The sequence below is a fragment of the Bos indicus genome, chromosome 26 (assembly GCF_029378745.1).
Source record: "Bos indicus isolate NIAB-ARS_2022 breed Sahiwal x Tharparkar chromosome 26, NIAB-ARS_B.indTharparkar_mat_pri_1.0, whole genome shotgun sequence".
NCBI lineage: Eukaryota > Metazoa > Chordata > Mammalia > Artiodactyla > Bovidae > Bos > Bos indicus.
Genome location: NC_091785.1, coordinates 30,335,283 through 30,351,443, shown reverse-complemented (window position 1 = coordinate 30,351,443; position 16,161 = coordinate 30,335,283). Strand labels below are relative to the sequence as shown.

Here is a 16,161-nt window from a genome sequence, read left to right as displayed (position 1 = left end):
ATTTTCTGCAAACCAAAATGAAATACATCCGTTTAATGTAACAACTCATTTTTAAAAATGCTTGTTTTTTTCACAGTGAAGGGTGTGCATATGTGTGTGGCTTTCCATTGCAGTGCAGTTTTAATGCTGTGTCTGCCTTTAAAATAGCAAGGGAAAACTTAAGTGACAAAGGAAATTCATAGTTTTTAAGTTGTGTGATGTCTGTAGATTGTGATTATATAAGGTGAAAAATACCACTTACAAATTAAGCCAAGTATTTTTAAAGCTTTGATTTGAATTTTTGCTTCAACTTGGTATTAACTGAAATACAAAAGAAGGAAGAAAATCTATTAAAACCAATAAGGTTTTGTATTTGTTAAAATACTTAAGAGTTCAATAAACATGCACTGGATTGTATTAAGTATTTGTATTATACTGTGAAACCACCAAGTAGTATAAATGATAATTTACAAGTTCAGTAGTAAATGTAAACATTCTTTATATCTAGGATTTTTGAGTTGCAAGTTAAACTGAATTTTTACTGCAGTGGAGAGGAAGAGCATAGCAGGTAAAATAACAGGTAATACCATAGTTTAAACAAAACCAAAGTTACTGAATCCCCTTATACTATGATCTTTTTTTTTTTTTTAAGCATATCTATATAAATGTACTCTTAAGAAACATCTCAAGAGGTTTGGAAACCATTATTGACTTTCTGTGAATTTGTTTTGGCCTAGCCAGAGTAAGTATAAAAAAAAACGAACACAGATGAAGGTGTTGGATTTCTGTGAGGGTCTTCACTTACCTTTCAGATTATGTATAAAGTTGGTGCAAATGCAATTGCAGTTTTGGACCTTGAATTTTAAGTCGTAACTAGGGTGAAAGTGAACTAGCTCAGTTGTGTCCGACTCTTTGCGACCCCTCTAGACCATAGCCTACCAGGCTCCTCCGTCCATGGGATTTTCCAGGCAAGGATACTGGAGTAGGTTGCCATTTCCTTGGGTCAAACACATCTTTATTAATCAAAATAGGAACGATTACAATGAACACATTTTTGCCAACGAGAAATAAGTTTATTCTTAGCATAAAAATCCAAGCCTCGGCATTTAACGAGTTCTTGGAAAGTATTTTCTGCCTCCTGCTGGTCATGGGAGTGTATTCCCTGCAAAAAAAATCATCAGGATTCTCAAAGTGGTATCTGGTTGGCCAGAGGTCAGGTGAATAAGGAGGCTGAGGCAAAACTTCATAGCCCAATTCATTCAGCTTTTGAAGTGGTTGTGCAACTTGGCAGTTACTAAGCAGTTACTGGCTGTTGACCAATGCTAGCTGTAGGAGTTGCAGTTTTTGGTGCATCACATCAATTTGCTGAGCATACTTCTCAAATGTAATGGTTTCGCCAAGATTCAGAAAGCTGTAGTGCATCAGACTGGCAGCAGACCACCAAACAGTGACCATGACCTTTTTTGGGTGCAGGTTTGGCTCTGAGAGCTGCTTTGGAGGTTCTTAGTCCAACCACTGAGCTGGTCATCACTAGTTATCATATAAAATCCACTTTTCATCATGTCACAATCTTGAGAAATGGTTTGTTGTTGCATAGAATAAGAGAAGGGAATACTTCCAAAACAATAGTTTTTGATTTTGTGGGCAGTGCATGAGGCACCCATTTAACGAGCTTTCCCACCTTTCCAATTTGCTTCAAATGCTGAATGACCATAGGGATGGTCGACATGGAGTTCCTTGGCAATTTCTCATGCACTTGTAAGAGAATCAGTTTCAGTGATGGCTCTCAGTTGGTCTTTGTCAACTTCTGATGTGCACTTCTCATCTTCAAGGCTCGCTCTTCCTTTGCAAAACTTCTTAAACAAACCATCATTGCACTGTAGGTTCATTAGAAGTTCCTGGGCCAGATGTGCTGTTGTGAGTTGTCTCTTTTGCTTTACAACCCATTTTGAACTCAAATAAGAAAATCGCTTAAATTGCTTTTTGTCTTAGTATTATTTCCATAGTCTAAAATATAAAATAAACAGCAAGTAATGAGTCACTAGCAAAAAAACAAAAGCATGAAATGCACACTAAAATGATTAAGAATGTATTCCAATGTCAAAAAAGGTCAACAAGGCAGAATCGCAATTACTTCTGCACCAACCTAAGTTTCTTTGTGTGTGCCTTGAGCAGGGAAAAGCAGATCCGAGAAGAATGCTGGGCTTCTGGTAGTTGACAGCTGAACTTGACCAAATTTTGGATACTTAAGTCATCTTTTAGTTGCTGGGGGGAAAAAAAAACCCTGGCAGTTTACTTCCACCAAGCACTTGACCGGTTCATTTTTACAGAACCAGTACACACTTGTTACTGGAATTATTAAAATTGTAGTTTGTTTCCCCAGTTAAAGAGCACAGCTAAAGAAGCCATGGTTATGCTCATTAGAAGAAAAGGGTTTTTTTTTAATGTTTGAAGAGCTACTTTCTCAACTTGAGGCCCCAAAATCATGATTATTATTTTGCTGGCTCATGACTTTCCTTTTTTTGGTGGAACTGATGTGCATTTGTTTTTTCCCCGTTTTAAGCCCTGTAACTCACTTTAGCAAGATGCAGTGAATTTCTGACCACAGAAACAGTTCAGGCTTGGAGGAAACACTTGACTTGGGAGCAAACACTTGACTTTGGAAAACTAGTGTTGAAGTCTGAGATCCGCAGCTAGGCTAGTCTTTAATAGATGGTAATTGTCCAGTTGTCCAGTTGTTCATTGCCCAAAAGTGTGCGAGGAGGAGGAGTAAGTATCCGTTTGGTTCTTTTGCCCAGTTTTTCCCTCCAAGAGCACTGTCAAGTTTAGTTGACCTAGCTTTCAGAGTGAGTGTGATGAAGCTGCTAATTCAGAAAAAATTGTCTTCTTAAATTTGTATTAATGTTAGAGGTATTTTATGGCTTTTGTGTTTTTACAGTGCTATTCTGTGCTCTAGTGTGAAAATCTAGAATATACGAATTATTGTCCTACTGGTAAAGACTTTTAAAAGCATCTTCCATAGCTAAGAGCTTGAGAAAATAGAAAATTCCAAAATTTTAGGAAGTTGGCAGAACTTTAAAAGAGTTTCATTTTCATTTTAAGTCATTTCCCTTAATAATTGATTACTGTATGAAAAGGTAAAGGGGTTCCCAGGTGGCACTAGTGGTAAAGAATCCGCCTGCCAGTGCAGGAGACGAAAGAGACTCTGGCTCAACACCCTGGGTCAGATTATCTGGAGGACATGGCAACATGCTCCAGCATTCTTGCCTGGAAAATTCCATGGGCAGAGGAGCCTGGCAGGCTACAGTCCATGAGCCTGCAGACAGTCGGACACAACTGGGTTACTGAGCACAAAGGTAAAACAGAAGGAAGAACTGAAGCTGCCAACCAGTACTCTGTTTTGATCTACACTTATTATTTAAAAGAATCAGATGGTATTCCATAAGAAAACTAGTTTCCTGTTAGATCTAGTACGTAGGGCAATAAGATTCTTTTTCATGGTGAGGCCAGCACTAAAATAATAACTGGGGCACTCAATTTATTATGCAGCAGTTACTATCAGTGTATAACATACTCAAACTCAGGTCCTTTTTTTTTTTTAGGAAGACCAGGTAATCACGAAAACCAATAACATGACTCTTACAAAGCCTTTATTTAAAAATTTCTATGGGATGTCAAAATTTACGTCTTAAAATGTATAACCTGCCACAGAATTGTGAAAATGAACCATTTTATTAATAGTCTTTTTTGGGAAGACCCAGAGTCAGAATAACTGAAGTTCAGGATTCAAGATGAAGAGAATATCTTCCCTGGTAGCTCAGAGGTTAAAGCATCTGCCTCCAATGCGGGAGACCTGGGTTCAATCCCTGAGTCTGGAAGATCCCCTGGAGAAGGAAATGGTAACCCACTCCAGTATTCTTGCCTGGAAAATCCCATGGATGGAGAAGCCTGGTAGGCTACAAGCCCCTAGATTATGGGGGTAGGGTTGAATTACCTATATCAGTTTTAATCCTTAACAGTCTTTCAAAGTAGAGGTAGTATTTTTAACAACTTTTTCAGGAGGAAACAGTCTCCATGAAGTAATTTAGTAACTTGCCCAGCATCCTTAGCAAATGTTAGAACTGTTATTTAAATGTAGCCAAAATCCTTGTTGTATTATGCAATTTTTGGAATGGGCTATGGAATATTTCGAGGTGGAAGGATAATAGGAAAAGGACTAAGTGGAAGAAAACAAACCCTCGAAAAAACCTTTACCAAGAGGGTAGACAGTTGGTAAACCTTTACCTAGAGGGTAAACAGTTCTCAAGAGAAATGACCCAGGAAACTGTCCGTGTGGCCTTAGGTGTAGAAGCTTTGCCTCAGTAATTCTCACTGCCTTTTAAAATCCCTTCATAGTACTAAAAGCTGTTGTTTCCCGGGTGGCACTAGTGGTAAAGAATCCACCTGAAAATGTGGGAGACGCAAGAGAAATGGGTTCGATCCCTGGGTCAGGAAGATCCCCTGGAGGAGGAAATGGCAACCTACTCCAGTATTCTTGCCTGGGAAATCCCATGGACAGAGGAGCCTAGCAGGCAACAATCCTTAGGGTTGTAGAGAGTCAGCCATGAGTGAGTGAGTGAGCACACATCATAGCACACAGATCTTTTATATAGGGGGCAGTGTTAACTCAGGTTAGTGAGGATTAAGTGGGACCCTCCAGACTGGTTTTCAATTTGAATAATAGTATATAGCCTAAGGGATTCCCTAAAAAGTTATTTGGAGAACAGATAATGATAAATGGCTTTGTGTCCTGCCTGAAGAAATTAAAATTTGGTACATTAAACCATCTGCAGTTAGGTTATATGGAATTATCAGTCAAGAAGGCACCTGTTCTAAAACTATAGAACAGGAAATGGCAATGATTTTAAACTGCCATTAATTCCGACCACAAGTAGTATCAACATGGACACTGAAAGAGATTTGCCTCTCAAGGTGTGGATGTTCATTCGTATTTTTTCCTTCATAGAGAAGGGTGGTACAAAAAGCACTCGGGTATTCTTCATTCACAATTTTTATTTCTTGTGGTTAACTTTTTGTATCTTCAAAGTCAGTTTGTCTTTTAAAAAATTAATACTTATTCATCATACAATCCATCCCCTTCCCCCAAAGGAAACAAATTCAGGGAAGGAGTAGTTTAGGGGGCAGTTGAAATAGGTCCTATAGGTTTGTGACAAAGGCTTCCCAGCCCACCATCTTTACATATACAGCAAAATGGCAGCGCCTCAAGTTCACCTAAATGAAGTCCCAAATTCCAGCCCTAGGCAAGTGATTCAAGTGAATGCCATGGGAATAACAAAACAGAAACTGTCACTGGCTTCCATTTACTTTCCATGGTAGTTAGCAGAGTCTTCAAACTGTCTCCCTTGGGAAAGTCAAAAGTAAGCATATAGAGGAATATTTTGACTTGGCCAGGAGTAATTATAAATGAAACCAGAAATAATTTACCTGGGCCACAGAAACAAATTTCTTTTACCATGTTTTGCATTAAGTCCCCAGCACCTGAAGTAGCAAGTTCTAATAAGGGGCTTCTAAAGGCATGCAGTTTTTCACACATCTACTTCAAAGAATTTCTTTCACTCAGACATACCACAATCAAGGATAAAATATTTCTGGAGGCACGGGAAGAGCACAAGAACAAATAAGTATATGATGAGGCCTTGTGTATGACCAAGATGGTTCACTTCATATATAGAAGCAGTGAGAGCTGTTAAAAGTGCTACTTACAAAGGATAGTTTAACATACACACAACTCAACTGCACTGCTAAATATGGTTGTCTTTATTTTCTTTTTCCTTGCCCAGCCCTATCTAAACAAAATAAAACTACAGGACTGAAATTAACCCATTAAAATCAGCAATAAGTTACGAAAATCATAAAGCTTTTTTTTTCCTTTTTTAAGTAATTAAGGGTAGTTAAATTATTTAAAGTATACAAAGTCCAAAGAGTCAGGATAAGGTCTCCAAGGCTTCCCAGGATAAGGGGGAGGGCTGGGGAGAACCTTGGAGCTTGAAAGACAAAGGGAACACATGACATCAAAGTGCAGGCTAGAAATTTCACTTAAAATAACATTTCTGAAAATATTGACAAGAGCAACAATAGCACCTGCACAATGGGGCTGTGAGGAAGGAGAGAGACTGCCTGTAGGAAACGGAAGCAGATCTTTACATTAAAATGAGACAAGTGCCAAACTTAACTATGTTAACTATGATAGTGTGTCTACTATAGATATCAGATGGTTAAGAGATGATAAAAGGTAATGATTCTAAAAGAAAACAAAAACAGCACTGACCTTTTTTCTACTTAGCCCAGACCTCATTCATTTTGTGCACTATAAAGAGTGAGGTGTGAGGTGTTTTATCATTATCAAATGCTGCATCAAAATAGATGATTTTTTTCCCATGTGTTTTACACTATAAAAGACGTCTATGTTTTTTATGGACAAGCTTTAAAAAGATGTCATTTTGGTTTTCAACACATACAAACAGTTATCAAAATCTGAAATAAAAATGCTGCCGTGGCTCAGACCTTGGCCTGCTAATCTGCGTGTACAACTCTTCTGGCCCACGCAGACATGGAGGCACGTGGAGCTTTTTCCTTCTGGCCCCTCAATCCAAAATCAGGCCCTGCGTGGTAGACGCTGTCACGCACAGGGACTTCCCCAAGGGCCTAAGGGCGGCTGACTGTAGAGCTGGCGATTGGCTGCCCTAGTGCTAACAATGCAGGATAAGGTTAGCTTGCTTAGCATGGAATCCAACAGAAAGCTGAGCTGCATGATGATCCCTTTCAAAAGGCTTCATGGGAGTCTCTCCTTTTGCAGAGCATGAAATGAGCTTTTTTTTTTTTTTCCTTTTTATAAAGAATTGATCATCCACAGGCTTCATGATAAGCTGTCCTAGGCTGTTTTAATAGCTTTTTAGCTATCCAAGATTAATGCCTGATTATCTTGTCTTTACTATAGGTTTGATTCTTGTTTGTTGTTAGGACCAAAGAGCTCAGGAAGGGTTCATAATCCCATCCTTAAATGTGTCTACTCAATCAATATGATAGGAGCAAACTAGAAAAAGAGGATGTAATCTCCAGTGTCCTCTTTCAAATCAACTAAATCAAATTGAGAAAATTTCACACACATTTTCTGCTGCCATTAGAAACTGTGATTTTCAAATATGAATATTTGTTCTGCAGGGGAGGCTCTGCCCCACTTTTTGCTAAGTATTTGCTTAAATAGAGGTCTCTTGACTCTTGTTCAAGTATAGTTTTGCTTAGCTTTAAAGAGGAGACTGCATCATGAACCCAATTTAAGAGATTGTTTGGATTGAATTGGCCCAGTGAATACTTTGCCCTGCACTGTCATGTCATGCTGGGTTCTAGGAAGTGAACGAAAGTTTGACACTGGCACTGGAGTAACCCTCGTCACTCCCAATACTCTGCAGGCTGCTGTGGTCATCAATGTCACTGATGCTGGTGGTACTGATATTGTCCACTTCTCCATGGGAGAACTCTGTGCTTTCAACATCCACTTCAATCTCCTCTGCCAAAGGGAAAAAAGGAGGAACATTAGTACATGTGCACTTGCAAGAACTAACAGGGCATGAGGAAAAGTAATTACTTTTTGTAGTATAAAGGAATTATTATACAAACTGTTATCAGCGATCTCTTAAGAACAGAAGGAACCGAAGATGAGAAACGGATATATTTGCAAAGAAATGTCTGGTATACAGTGGTGGTCTCAATTTATGCAGCAAGTTTACTAAAGCTTTTGACGCCAGTCTGTCTAGACCTCCCACCAAAAGCACTTGACCTATTTGGGAATTAAGTGTTTAATATTAAAAGATCCCAATCCTGAGTGGTTTAACATCTGTTTTGCCTTAAACTAGAAATTAATTCTCAGTGATGTTGAAGCAGAACTCCCTTCATGGGGGTTGGTGGGGAGGGGGAGAATAAACAATATAGATGAACTAGAATATGTTTCCATCCAGGCCTTTGGTGGCATAGTTCTGTAGACTTCCAGGATTCATCATAAAGATCTCTTGACTATTCAGTAACCATAATAAGCCCATGATTAAAAAGTGCAAAGAGAACACAGATTTGTCTTCAAATTAATTTTCTTTCATCAAATAAAGCTTGAAATGAGGGCGTGAGGCTTAAGAGTCTCTGGATTATAGTCAGATCTATAGTAAAGATTATAGTAAAAGCATTTTACTTTAAATACTGGTGCTGATTAACTTTACTTCAAAAACAAAACATGGTAAAATCTAAATACATATGTGACCCAGCTATTTATATATACATACTGTATTTTAATTGTTAAATACTACATGTGCAATCAGCAATAATACATAAAAAGCAATATTTTTTTTTTTAACGGAGCTGAAAGACTGTTTTCTCCCTTCAATTCTCTTAAATTCAGAAGCCTGATGTTTCACATTGGCCCTGATTTTAACAGTTCATACTGATCACAGTTGCTTTAGAAAAGTGGATTCTAGCTGAGCACAAGAAGACAGAGCAAGTTATTTTGAAGAATATAATTTTCAAGACGGCTTACTGCTTCAAAAAGTTTTCGCAGTCTTTTTAAAATGCACTCAGTTATCGAAACAAACTGTACAAATAATACTATGAATGCATAACTATTTTCTTCATATCCATTAATCCTTCACAGGCTATTTAGTGTTTCCTAGATCACAGAACACTCATCCGACCTCTAGTTGGGAAACACAATCAAAACACCCTATCCAGAGCATGCTGAATTTAAAAGTCCCTAACGCTGAGAAAGAGGGCTGCCAGGTAAGAACAGGAATAGTATGATGAAGACATACTACCTCTCTGAAATTTGGAGGTGGGGTGGGTACAAGGAGGAGACAATAGCAGCAAGGGCAGCTAAAGCCTGAAGACTGAACAAGATCACACAGCTTAGTAGCCAGCAAAAGAAAGAGGAGGACCAAGGTCTGCCTCCTTACACAGGGTTATTTCTGCTATGCCTCTCACTCGTAAATGCATTATGACCTTGAGGCTCTTGCTGCTGCTTCTGGTGAACTACTATTCTTCAAGTGCCACACAACAAAAGTAAGCTTTTACATAATGACAACAAACCCACGAACTCCTAGGGTTGTGTTAAAAACCTATTTGAAAGGTTCCCACAGAATATGGGAAATTCGGATATTAAAAAGAATTAACAAGAATGACTACAGTGGATTGGGACATATTCAGTACATGAAAAAATGACTTTACAAGATAATCAAAGAGCTAAACAAAAAAGTTAACTCTGGAGGTTGCTAAGGTGCCAATTCATTACTCGGAAAATTGATAAAGCAAAAACAAGCATTTATCCCATCTTTCCAGTAAAGACTTTATTTGAAGGTAACCAGAAAATTGATGAAAAAATGTTCTTTAAAGAAGAAAAAGTTAATAAACCCAACAATGATAGAAAATCACTATTTTGGAACACCTAATAAAATAATGATCAGGGCAACAATCATCAATAACAAACTATTAAGCAAAAGGTGGATACATTTGAATTAATGTATCAAGACCACCTGATCTGCCTCTTGAGAAATTTGTATGCAGGTCAGGAAGCAACAGTTAGAACTGGACATGGAACAACAGACTAGTTCCAAATAGGAAAAGGAGTTCGTCAAGGCTGTATATTGTCACCCTGTTTATTTAACTTATATGCAGAGTACATCATAAGAAATGCTGGACTGGAAGAAACACAAACTGGAATCAAGATTGCCGGGAGAAATATCAATAACCTCAGATGCAGATGACACCACTCTCATGGCAGAAAGTGAAGAGGAACTCAAAAGCCTCTTGATGAAAGTGAAAGTGGAGAGTGAAAAAGTTGGCTTAAAGCTCAACATTCAGAAAATGAAGATCATGGCATCCGATCCCACCACTTCATGGGAAATAGATGGGGAAACAGTGGAAACAGTGTCAGACTTTATTTTTCTGGGCTCCAAAATCACTACAGATGGTGACTGCAGCCATGAAATTAAAAGATGCTTACTCCTTGGAAGGAAAGTTATGACCAACCTAGATAGCATATTCAAAAGCAGAGACATTACTTTGCCAACAAAGGTTCGTCTAGTCAGGGCTATGGTTTTTCCTGTGGTCATGTATGGATGTGAGAGTTGGACTGTGAAGAAGGCTGAGCGCCAAAGAATTGATGCTTTTGAACTGTGGTGTTGGAGAAGACTCTTGAGAGAGTCCCTTGGACTGCAAGGAGATCCAACCAGTCCATTCTAAAGGAGATCAGCCCTGGGATTTCTTTGGAAGGAATGATGCAGAAGCTGAAACTCCAATACTTCGGCCACCTCATGCGAAGAGTTGACTCATTGGAGAAGACTCTGATGCTGGGAGGGATTGGGGGCAGGAGGAGAAGGGGATGACAGAGAATGAGATGGCTGGATGGCATCACTGACTTGATGGACGTGAGTCTGAGTAAACTCCGGGAGTTGGTGATGGACAGGGAGGCCTGGCGTGCTGCGATTCATGGGGTCACAGAGAGTTGGACACGACTGAGCGACTGATCTGATCTGATCAAGATGACATCATCTGAACCCAATGACCAATGTTTCTGAACCCAATGACCAATGTTATCACTAGCATGGGACAATTAAAAATAATACTGATGCATAGGAAGTACACAGTACCACCTATGAAGTATCCGTGCCTCAAAAAAAAAAAAAAACTTGAATATAATCAAACCCCTAGACCTATCAACCAGTTTACAAGAAATATGAAGGCAGAACATGTTAAATGACACCATGAGATTCATTCAGCCACATCTAGAATGTGGGAAACGGTAAGAAAAATTATACAGTTTCCCAGGTTCTACAACAAATAAATGGCATTGAAAAAAAAGTGGGAAAGGGAAAACTACACAAGTATAGTTGACCCTTGAACAGCATGGGGGGTTAAGGATGCCAACCCTCCACACAGACAAAAATCTGAGTCTACTGTTAAGTCAGCCCTCCCTATCTGCACATTCAACCAACCATGGATCATGTAGTACTGTAGCACATATTTAATGAAAAATATCTACATATAAATGTACCTGTGCAGTTCACACTTGTGCTGTTCAAGGGCTAACTGTACCTTAAAAGGTACAAACAAATGTAATGTAGACTTTGGATTCTTACTCAAACACACCAATCATGCCTTTTTTGAGAAAAATTGATGAAACTGGGTGTTAGATGACATTAAATAGGATTATCTGGTTTTATTGGGTTGGCCATAAAGTTTCTTTGGTTTTTAAGTAAAAATACAAGACAGATTTTTCACTTTCACCAAGCAGTTTACTGAACAACAAATTCAGTTTTGTTCCACTATCTTCTGCCATTTTTCAGGCAACTTCATAATTCCATCTGCCTAAAACTTGGTCTTTTTCAGTAAAGAACTGTTCCAGGTGCCTTTTACAGTCTTCCAAAGAACTAAGATTTTTTCCATTAAGAAAATTTTGTAAAGGCTGAAATAAATGGATCAGAAGGTGGACTGTCTTGTGGATACAGCAGATGAATCAAAACTTCCCAGTCAAGCTGTAACAGTTTTTCCTGGTCATCAAAGAAACAAGCAGTCTTGTGGTACCCTGATGGAAGATAATGCATTTTCTGTTGACTAATTACGCTTTTCACTGAGTGCTGCTCTCACTTGGTCTAACTGGGAGCAGTACTTATTGTAATTAATCATTTGGTTTTCTAGAAGGAGCTCATAATAGAGGACTCCTTCCAGTTCCACCATATACACAAGATAACCTTTGGATGATGTGGTTGGTGGTGGTTCATTTTGCTTGCTCCACGATGTCTTCCATTCCACATTATTGTACAGTATCCACTTTTCATTGTCCGTCACAATTTGATTTAAAAACAGTGCTTTTGTTATGTTTCAGCAGAGAATCGCATGCAGAAATATAGTCAAGAAGGTTTTTTTTCACTTAAATGGAACCCAAACAAAGTAATTAACATAATTAAGTTGATGCAAATGATTTTCAGTGCTTGGATATTCTGAGTATGTTGACTGTCTCCTATGTGGCATAACGTTTATTGTTCTCAATTAATGTCTCAATCTGATTGTTTACAACTTCAACCTGACTGTGAAGCATCATCCAGCAAGAAATCTCCAGCATGAAACTTCACAAACTACTTTTGACATATTTGAGTAGTCACGGCAACTTCATAAACTGCACAAATCTTTGTGTTTCAGTTGCATTTTTACCTTTCTTGAAATAATATAATATTCTGAAAATGTTTTCTTCCATCTTCAATATTAAAATGGCTACATGAAAATTCACTGAAGTTTTTTTAAAATATGCACACTGATATGAGAGCTATCACAATACAATCTAATAAAATTGTTGTGAATTGGAAGGACTGATGCTGAAGCTGAAACTCCAATACTTTGGCCACCTCATGCGAAGAGTTGACTCATTGGAAAAGACCCTGATGCTGGGAGGGTTTAGGGGCAGGAGAAGAAGGGGATGACAGAAGATGAGATGGCTGGGAGGGTTTAGGGGCAGGAGGAGAAGGGGATGACAGAAGATGAGATGGCTGGATGGCATCACTGACTCAATGGACATGAGTTTGGGTAAGCTCTGGGAGATGGTGATGGACAGGGAGGCCTGGTGTGCTGCAATTCATGGGGTTGCAAAGAGTCGGACAGGACTGAGCAACTGAACTGAACTGAAGCAATGAACTTTTGGCCAACTCAATTTTATGGGATGTAACAGTATTGTGTATTTTTTAAAGTCCTATTTATTAAAGATAACATACTGAAGTATTTAGGAACAAAATGAAATGTTACCTGAGATTTGATTTTAAAAACTTAAGAAGAAATGGTCAGGGCATATGGGTGGTAGAGAACAGGTGAAAAAAGAATGACAAAATGTTGACAACTGTACAAGCTGGATAATGGATACCTGAGAGTTCATGACCCTATTTAGTATATGTTTTAAATCTTCCATAATAGGACTTCCCTGGTAGTCCAGTGGTTAAGAATCCACCTGCCAATGCAGGGGACATGGGTTCAATCCCTGGTTCAGAAAGATTCCACATACCTCAGGGCAGCTAAGCCCATATGCCACAGCTACTGAGCCTGGGCTCTAGAGCCCAACAAGAGAAGTTACTGCAATGAGAAGCTTGTACACTGCAATGAAGAGTAGCCTAGAGGAACCTCTAGACTACAACTAGAGGAAAGTCCTTGCACAGCAACCAAAATAATAATAAAATTTTTTCAAATTTGCATCATAAAAAGAAATTTTACAAAATTTTCTCTTTTTTTGTTTCAGAATGCTCAAAATCTTGTGAGCTCTAGTTTCCCAAATATGAAGTGACCAGAGTTCACCTCTGGGATCTTTTATTGTGGTGTGAGGCCTGATGTGGGAGCTATAGATGAACAGATCAGTAAAATTCAAACAATTACAATTTCTTTTCTGGTTGTTTTTTTCTTTAATTATGTCAAAGACAAATGTTCTGGGACAGATGTTACGAGAAATGGAGGGTGTGGTAGTTTAAAATACAGATATAAAAACATCATCAGTAATAAAACATATCAACGTCATGTATCTTTCTGATATAATGAACTAAGAAGGGCACAACATCACTTCTGTGGTATTTTCTTCCCTCAAATGTGTAACACCTCAGTCTAACAGAAAACATCAGATAAACCCAAATTGAGGAACACTGTATAAAATAACTGACCAATATTCTTCAAATGTGTCATGGTCACGAAAGAAAGACTGAAGAAATATTTCTAAGGCAATGGAGATCTTACACTGGATCCTGGATCAGACACAGAACATTATTAGGAAAAGTAGTGAAGTCTGAATAAGGTTAATAGATTAATAGTATTTTATGAATGTTAATTTCTTGGTTTTGATAGCTGTATTATGGTTACATAAGATTAACGTTAGAGGAACCTGGGTGAAGGGTATATGAGAACAATTTTCTACAGAAAACTTACAACTTTAAAATTTTTTCAAAGAATATTTGATATATATATATATGTGTGTGTATATATATATAGTCAAGAAAAAATGTTCTACAGTTCACACAGGCATTGCTAGACAATGTTGTGACTGCATAAACTCTAGAATGCTACATACAGTGTTGGTGCAGAAGAAGGAAGCAAACACAATGCCACCCATCCTACCCTCTCTAAATTCAGAGACAGGGACGCTTTGTTTCATTAGGGAAGAAGCTCACTGCCTACCTCGCTCTGAATCAGAACGATCTGAAGAAATAGTTGATCCAATGCTGTCCATTCGTATTCGTTCCATCTCTTGAGGACCCTGCAGCTGTTCCAGTCGCCGCTTTAAAAATCTCTGTTCTCGTTCCAAATTCTCTAGCTGGTGCTGGCTCTTCCTTTCAGCTTCTTCAAGTTTCTGAAATGATACAGTGATATTTGTGTGTTGTACAGTACAAACAGTAAAATGGATTCCTCCCTAACATCTCAGATTTCTTCTTTGACAGAGAAAACATGAATGACTATACAAGTATACGTGTGTGTATAAAAACATAAATATGTATTTTTAAACATCAAAAATAGTTCTTTCTTCACTTTGTGTATATAATGAATGCTACATTACTAGAACAATATGGAATTTTCAAAGTCTGTCAAGTTATTGCCATAAAAGAGAAACCTGCTCTGCATTATAGTTTGATGGAAAAACACTGAGGGACACAGCCAAGTGAAGTCATCTCCACCAGAGGGCACAACTGCCTTCCTTCGGGTATCAGCAGAGTAACTGTTATTTTCCTAGTATTCCCAGCTCTTCAAATGGCCATGCTGTCAAAACAATTTAGTGTAGTCAGGTTATGTTGCTCCTATCAGATTAGCGTTAAATTTTCAGGAAATTTATCTTGAGGTCAGTCATTAAAGGAGAGCATTGTGAGCTAGCTGATATATGCGGACAGAAATCACTACTAAAAAGAGAGCAGGACTGAGAGAGTCATGTGAAAATATGATTAAAAAAAAAAATTCCTACCTTGATGTGTGCTTTGGCTTTGTTGAGCAAACCAAGTGTTGTGTGCCTGGTGCAATCTGGTCCTAGTGGAATCAGAACTTTTAAGCGTTCTAAACACAGGCGAAGATGAGCTCGTCTAAGAAAGACAAAGGTAAGTGAAATCAGCAGTCTGGATATTCCACTAAAAACATCTTAAAGCCTATTTTAAGACACATAAGAACTTGCACATTATTCAGTTTCAAAAGAGTATCTGTATGCAAGTGCAGGTGTGCCTACTGGCTTTCAGTTTTCCGCCACTTGTGTTGTACGCCGCAGACGTTGGTCACTTCAGATTATTATCCCCAGTGCCAATCTCTGTCACAGGTGATTTAATTTTATCCAGTCCCATAAACTTTCTCAACTGTATTAATGTAGAAGTAGAAAAACACTGGGCGCCTGTATTTGATTTTGCATGTATAAAACCAAGGCTAGGTTAGAGGTTTTCAGCTTCACTACCCGAAAAGGCTCATAAATTTCCATTTCCTCCCTTCCACCTTTCATTCACACACACACACACACACACATAGACACACACTCCTCTCCACAACTGTAGCCATCCTACAGTGTTTATATTATTATGCATTAGTTTAAACCATATAAAATTTCTGATACTCAGCCCTTTCTCACTTATAAAAATGACAACTTCATATGATCCAACACAACAAAAACAGCAAAATTCTGTGGCCAGTGAGGACAGGGTGAGACAAAATATATGGCTCTAAGGTCAATTCCAGGCACTGAATCAACAACCTATAAAATAGTCCCCTGCTTCCTAATATCTAAGTGTATCAGTTATTAGCTTTTCCTTTTTATTTCTCTGTCTCCCTCTCCCCTCTCGTACTACCCACCTCCAATATTCTACACCTGGAAAAAAGCCAGGTGACAGAATTCTTCACCAAAAGTCACTGTGTTCTTTAACATACTCATCATCCTGTGGGCAGGTTAGGGAAATGTTTCCTGTATATGCTAGCAGACAGCCTCATGAATTTACATTCCATGGATCCTGTGTGTTCTGCTTTGCTGTGCTTAAGTTGCTCAGTCCTGTCTGACTCTTTGTGAGTCCCTGGACCATAGCCCGCCAGGCTCCTCTGTCCGTGGGGATTCTCCGGGCAAGAATACTGGAGTGGGTTGACATGCTTTCCTCCAGGGGA

At 38.6% G+C, this 16,161-nt stretch overlaps 1 protein-coding gene across 3 annotated transcripts in view; it reads right to left on the bottom strand.

Moving 5' to 3' along the window:
- Positions 1–5,773: 5,773 nt before the first annotated feature.
- MXI1 (MAX interactor 1, dimerization protein) overlaps positions 5,774–16,161 on the bottom strand; it is a 91,979-nt gene continuing 81,591 nt past the window's right edge. For all 3 annotated transcript variants that reach the window (XM_070780815.1, XM_070780814.1, XM_070780816.1), the window contains 3 exons: positions 14,993–15,107; positions 14,218–14,389; positions 5,774–7,546 (listed from right to left, as the gene is read on the bottom strand). In XM_070780815.1, coding sequence (XP_070636916.1) covers positions 7,383–7,546; positions 14,218–14,389; positions 14,993–15,107 — 451 coding nt within the window. In that variant the 3' untranslated portion in view covers positions 5,774–7,382. The remainder of the gene's footprint in view (positions 7,547–14,217; positions 14,390–14,992; positions 15,108–16,161) is intronic.